The sequence below is a fragment of the Epinephelus moara genome, chromosome 6, assembly GCF_006386435.1.
Source record: "Epinephelus moara isolate mb chromosome 6, YSFRI_EMoa_1.0, whole genome shotgun sequence".
NCBI lineage: Eukaryota > Metazoa > Chordata > Actinopteri > Perciformes > Serranidae > Epinephelus > Epinephelus moara.
Window position 1 is genome coordinate 30,720,147 of NC_065511.1, and position 6,949 is coordinate 30,727,095.

The window sequence follows — 6,949 nt, forward strand, 5'->3', positions numbered from 1 at the left end:
CAGCTCTCCAACGGGAGGGACACACTTCGACCCTAAGTGCTGTCAACTCAACGAGACATGATATACCGCTGTCATAAAAAAAATGGACGGATTCAGATTCATCTCTGACAGCTGAAGATACGAGTTGTTTTAAAACGGTTTGTAAAACTTACTTTAACTCTTACTTTCACCAAAGACGGTGGATAATCCAGTATCCTTGCTTTCACTTTTATGGTTTCAACTTCCTGTTGAGCTCCATTCATGTGTAAACGGTTAACTGAGCTAACGTACAGTAACTGACACTTTTCTAACGTCAGTATGTGAACAACAGGTTGCTAGCTAAAGTTGCTAAAGTGATTTGACAAGACAGTTTACTAAAACAGAAACTAGAGAAACAGCAAAGACGACGTTCAACGAGAGACTGTGTGCGCGTGTGTGTGCAAGTATCAGTTTATGATTAATGATGCATTATTATGGATTAAGCTACCCAGCCGTAAAATAGCTAACATTAGCTCCATCTTTACCAGCTGCAACATTAAAGAGATATGCACATTGGAATTTCTCAATTGTTGGATCAATAAAGGTGTATCTTATCTTATCTTACATTAATGCATCAATAATTATATGTTATTATTTTTAATGACTTAATACAGAGTATTTCTACAGTGTGTGCTCTTACATTAGTCAAAGATCTGAGTACTTCTTCTGACCACTGATAGTAGGGCTGCTGGGGTACCCTATATAATAATAATAATAGTAGTAGTAGTAATAATAATGATGATGATAATACACTTTATTTATAGAGCCCTTGTCATGGTGCTCAAAGACACTTTACATTGGTTAAAAACACTCATAAATATAGTAGTTTAGTCTGCTTGGTAATTAAAATTATAACTGGGACCCATTTTTACACGCTACTGTTCATGTGTTAGAAATATACTCTTCTCTACAAAACTACGTAACTATTTCTATAGTCTTTCTTTCGACACAGCACCATAAAAACGCAAAGATAGTGAATAAGAGTGAATGTGAGGTTGGTCTTAAGGATAAATTTGGTGAAGCAGGAGCATTTAAGAGGCAAAGTCTTAATCTATATTAGCCCTACATTTTTCACCAATGCCATGACAGAAAGCATTGTGTTTGCTGCCTGTGTGCGTGAACTCCAGTCATGTCCATCGTAAAACAACTTAAATTTTCTCTAATTTTGTTTCAGCTGGGAAATCTTCAGCCGGAGCAACTGGTGTAGATACCATGGCAGAAGGTGGGTGCAGAGGTAGTATGATGACTTCTCAATAAATTATTTCACTGATCAGATTCTCTAGAAACCCAGAATCTGACAATAAGGGCCCCTGACACACCAAACCAATGGTCAGCGTTAGGTTAATGTCAAAAGTCTGTTGCCTACCTGCTGGTGTGGAGAGTTATTTCCTCTTTCCTCTTTTTGGCCGAGACACAGGCGACATAAGGCAAGCAACAGTTGCCCTTTGTCACCGCTAGTTCTTTGATGTCAGCTTGCTGTGTCTGAGCCTTAAAACCTGTTTCCTAATTTACTGTATGGTTAAAACAGGCCTAATTCGTCTAAATAGAGTTCAGGATCAAGAGCAATGAATAAACGTGATGAGTGTTGCATTATTTAATTTAAATTAATAGTGTGACTTTGGGGAGGTATGCCTTTTTGCATGTCTTTCTTAAAGTTAAATGAGAACATCAATATGACTGGTGTTTGTACATTAAGAATAAAAGAAGTAGAGTCAGGAGACTTTTAGCTTCGCTTAGCATAAAGACTGGAAGCAAAGAGAAATGCTTACCCTGGCTCTGCCCAAACTCCAGAAAAATCTGTCAACCAGCAAAGTAAGACACATTAGTACCTTTTTAAATGGTACAAAAAACACTTTGGTCAGGCTCGCTTTTTCCCTTGGGTCCAGTCTTTTGTCAAACTAAGCTAAACTAAATATCTCCTAGCTTTGTATTTAGTGTACAAAAATGAGACTGGTATCAATCTTCTCATGTCACTCTTGGCAGGAAAGACAGAAAGTGTATTTCCCAAATTATCATCATAAAACTTCTATGCGACAGAATGGCATTTGAAGAAAATGTCATCTCATAATTAAAAGATGTAGACAAGTTAACAGATTATGTTAACACTTGATGGGTCACTGTTCCTTTTATAACACTGTTGTATGAGTTGTTTTGTGTTTTATTTTGTCCCCATTAGCTGTAACAACAGTATGTACTCATCCTGGGACCAACATGCAGTTAAAAACACTAATGAATAAAATACACATACAACTGGATGATAGAAATTGCTGTTTTGGAATTTGAAGTCCTTTTCTCAGATAATCAAAGTCATTAATTGTCTGTATTTGATGAATCTCAGTCATTTACACTTTGATTATTGAAATTAGAAGTTTTATAGCATCTTACAATAAAACCTCTTCAGATGAAATTTTCAGAAATTCCAGTCAGTCATTGTGGAGTCATTTTTTTCCTCTTTCCTCAGACAAGCTCTTTGTGGATAAACATCGAGGCGAGCTGATACAGAGAGTGAACAACACCGCAGCCATTCTAGCTGAGCTCGTCAGTGAAAATGTCATCCAACAAGACAGTTATGATAAAATCAGGGCTCTGCCCACCCCTCAGCAGATCATGAGGGAGCTCTTCAGTGGGCCCTTGGCATCCAGTGGAGTTCAAGGAAAAGAGACCCTCTACAAAATCCTGAATAAACATGAGTCTTATCTAATCGATGACCTCAAGAGAACTGAGTATGAGAACGCCATGAAAGTGAGTAAATCCTTAGTTATATAAATTATTCTAATGGAAGTGGGGCTGTCATAGGTTGTACCTCTCTTATAATCACTGTTTTTTAGACGCATTGAGTGAGTACAATCTCCTATGAATTTACCAGGTGGAAGCGATATCATCTGTCATAGAGCTGCTTTTGGAAACGCTGGCTGGTTTGAGTGACTGGGAGCTTGAGGAGTTCAAGAGTTTCCTCCTGAGTCAAACTTGCATCTACGAACACTTCTCAAATATCCAGTGGAGGCTGTTGAGGACCGCAGACATGCAGGACACAGTGTTTTCTATGGTGCAGAATGATGGCCAACAGTCTGTGGAGACGACCAAGGAGGTTTTAGAGAAGATGAAGAGGACTGATCTGGTGCAGATGTTGTCAGACAGCAGCTCAGGATCCAAAAGTAAGACAGTAAAGACAAAAATATGTTAAAACTATTCCTTAACATGTGTCTTTTAAGGTTATAAGCTGTTTTCTTCTCTTCACGTTATAAATAATAAGATTTATGATGTAGACATTTAAAGAAACACATCATCAGGTGAACAAGATATATTTTATGACTAATGTAGAGCATGGAAAAATATTTCAGGTAAGGAGGCAAAATGTCTGATAAATTATCTGTTGAGTTTCGAGTGTAATTCTGTGCTGACGTCTTTGTATTGTGTTTTTCCCCACAGCAGTACAGTCTGATGTCAGTCACATGTTTTTATTTCCTTTCTTTCTCCTCAGAAAAACACTCTGTGGATGAACACCTGTCTGCACTGATCCACAAAGTAAGCAATATCATATCTGTCTGACCACGCAGAGTACAGCTTTTATTAGATAAGATGCAGGTTTAAATTCATATCAATATTAATTGTGATCAATTAAACCAAACTCGTGATTTAAATCAAATGTTTCTATTGTTCCTATTATCAAGTCGTTGTATTTTAAACAGTTTTTCAAAGACTTAAACCAAATGCTCAACAAGAAAATGATAAAATATCTTCATTGTGCCGCCACCTGTTAGTGCCATGACGTCATCGACATCTATTGTTCAGATCGGGTGGCTCATTTCAGCTTATAGCAGCACAATGAAAGAGTTACGGGTCAAGGTCAAGGTTACTTTATTTGTCTCCCTTGGGAGAAAATCATCTTGGATAAAGGGAAATTGCTGCGTCAAATCAGACATTACAGTACAGAACATTAAATAGATACAATATAAGCAACACAGTAAAGATATTAAATATTAAATAAGACACATGCAAAACGTTAGTATCAGTACCTTAGGTGATCTTGTAGAAAAACACATCTTCCAAGAGTCAAATATAAAAGTATAAAAGTCTAATAATAATGATATCAATCAGGAGCCAAAATATAAATCTATTAAACATTTTTTTATGAACATTTACTTGTAATTTTCCAGGTGGCAACTATGAGGGCTATTAAAGAGCGGCTTTTGGAGACACTCAGTGATTTGAGTGACAAGGAGTTAGAGAAGTTCAAGTGGTTGCTGCAGTTCACGTTCTTCCAGAGGAGCCTTGAACTCATCTCATGGAGAGAAGTGCAGTGGACTTACAATGTAAACGAACTGGTGGATGTGATGGTGGAGAAGTTCGGTCAGCAGTCTGTGGAGGTGACCGTGGAGGTTTTGATGGACATGAACAGGAGTGATCTGATGCAGAAGCTGTCAGAGACCATCTCAGGACACAAAGGTAAGATTGAAGAAGACAACTGCAACTTTGTACGTAATGATAATACACATGCTTACAAAATCAGCAGCTTGTCGTTTCAAACAATACAGTAATAACATGTAGGCCTGTCATGACCCCAAGAACAACCAAAGAGTTGAAACAACACCTCTCAACACAGTCTCAACTAAAAACTGAATATCAACTTCACAGAGTTATTTATCTGTTATTTTAAAAATACAGGAATATGCTTTTTACCCAGTGAAATTAAGTGACAAACTAAATTTACTTGTGCTCACAAAATAAAAACTAAATGTGAGATTAGACAGAAGTCTTTTTTACACTGCCAGATTTTCGGCGAATGTTGGGCAGTTTTGCCGGCAAGCTGCAAGCGTTTAGACACACAGAGCTGGATTGGCGAGGGCAAGCTGCAAGCGTTTAGACACACAGAGCTGGATTGGCGAGTTGATCCGAGGTGCCCAATTTTCTGCCTCATAGGGTAGTCATATTGGCAGAACCCTTTAAGTTTAAACAGACCGAGGCGGCCTTCCGCCACGGGAGGGGCTGTTGAAGACTTGTGGGAGGAGCTGTTGATGACGCCGCACGTGCGACCCACTGGCGGTGGATAAACAGGAAACAGCTGATAGCAGGAATTAGCGAGCAGCTAGTAGCAAGAGGGAAACGCAAACCTGACAGACACTGTAAAGATGAGCAACTGGGGAGACAAGGAATTGTGCGCCCTCCTTGCCCTTGCAAACGAAGAGGCCATTAACCGTTAGATGACGGGAACGATGAAGAACGGGCCGACTTATGAGAGAATCGCCGAAGGACTGACCAGCCGCGGCTTCCCTCCCACGTCACTGTTTACATCACACACTGAGCTACATGTTTTGTTACTTGCTCACGCCCCCCATTGCCCCGAAAAAAGCACATTTTGTATAAACAAAAGTAGGTAGGCGTCATTTTGCCGCACTCCCCGATTTTGTTTTTATACTATCAATGCTGAAAAAAGACTGATTGGGCTTTCCTGCAAATTTGCACAATTCCTATCTAAAAAGTACTTTTGGTTCTTTTTTATAAGTTTGTGTGTTTTCAAAAGTTTCTCAACACCTTTTCTTTAAAAATATTCTATGTAGGGTTGGGCGATACAACAACTATTTACGATATATCGATATCTTTTCAAGCAAAGTATAAATTTAGGCAACACCATTTTATCGATATAGGGTCAAGTTGCCTTATATGTCACAAACCAGTGTGCATCTCTCCTCTTTCACAATCTCTTCACAGCTCTGCCCCACTCACTCACAAGTTCTCCAGCAATACTTTGTAGAGCTGTAACCTGACGTGGACCTCCCATAGACTTATAAAATAAATAAACCAGACAAGGGTGTTCTGTAGTTACAGAAAAATGCACTCGATACTGCTGAATCACAGTGGGTTTATCTAAAATTCAATGAAATAGAAAACTATCATCACAAATTACAAAGGCATTAAACAATTGAAATTTCTGTATTTGGAATGAAACTAATGTTCATAAGCTGACATTTTACAGGTCTTGATCAAATTAAAAAAACATACAAGCATGCAGTATGAATTACTTAACCAAACTACTTTGAAATTGAAATTGAATTGTCAAATCCATTACACACAACAAAGTTTGTATGCGTAATGAATACTCAGTACGCATCTATAACAGAAGTCACATTCTGCTCCTGGGTGCACTTCTGGTTTGGTCATTTCCAGCTGTTTCCTAATGAAGACCCTTTGGATGTCAAATTAGGAAATACCTTCACCTGAGAAGGTGGTGACTGTGCTATAGTGCTATAGTATGCCATCACTTGATTCTAATTTAATCAGTGTTTTAAGAGTTCAGATTTTAAAAAATGTTACTACTTCCATCAACTATCAAACAACAGCAGAAATTAAGTCAAAGTTAAGAAACCGAAACTCTGAATATGAAGGACAGAGAATAACAAACAAACTGGTAAAAGTTGGTCTGTCCTTTTATCAGAGAGAGCTGAACTTGAAGTGGTTTTCTGGCATCTTCTCCACAGTCCAGATGAATGGCACCAAATACACCGCTCTGTACATGAGATCTTCCTTCTGTTGGCACCGGTCATCCAGATTTCACAGTCTGGATACCTTTCAATTTACAGTTAAAGACAAGCACTTTTGTTAAGACATGGTGGATCACAATGAATCATATACATATACCAGCTTGACATACATATACCAGTCTTCTCACGCTGAGCATCCAGTGGTCCACCTGGTCCACTGTATCACCTAGAGGAACACTTTACACAGACAGACATGTAAAGGAATATACAGTGGTGTGAAAAAGTGTTTGCCCCCTTCCTGATTTCTTACTTTTTTGCATGTTTTCCGCACTTAAATGTTTCAGATCATCAAACAAATTTAAACATTAGTCAAGGATAACACAAGTAAACACAAAATGCAGTTTTTAAATGAAGGGTTTTATTAATGAGGAAGAAAAAAATCCAAAGCTACA

The 6,949-nt window shown here is 38.3% G+C and overlaps 1 protein-coding gene across 21 annotated transcripts in view; it reads left to right on the forward strand.

Annotated features, from left to right (window-relative positions):
• The window catches only part of LOC126392119 (uncharacterized), a 65,719-nt gene continuing 58,770 nt past the window's right edge, over positions 1-6,949 (forward strand). For 20 of the 21 annotated variants that reach the window (XR_007570148.1, XM_050047319.1, XM_050047320.1 and 17 more), the window contains exons 1-6: positions 1-137; positions 1,193-1,252; positions 2,480-2,760; positions 2,885-3,173; positions 3,500-3,543; positions 4,176-4,464. Coding sequence is in view for 20 of the 21 variants with exons in the window: in XM_050047319.1 (XP_049903276.1) it covers positions 1,231-1,252; positions 2,480-2,760; positions 2,885-3,173; positions 3,500-3,543; positions 4,176-4,464 (925 nt within the window). In the remaining variant the exon portion in view is untranslated. The remainder of the gene's footprint in view (positions 138-1,192; positions 1,253-2,479; positions 2,761-2,884; positions 3,174-3,499; positions 3,544-4,175; positions 4,465-6,949) is intronic. The other variant, XM_050047328.1, reaches the window with a different exon arrangement.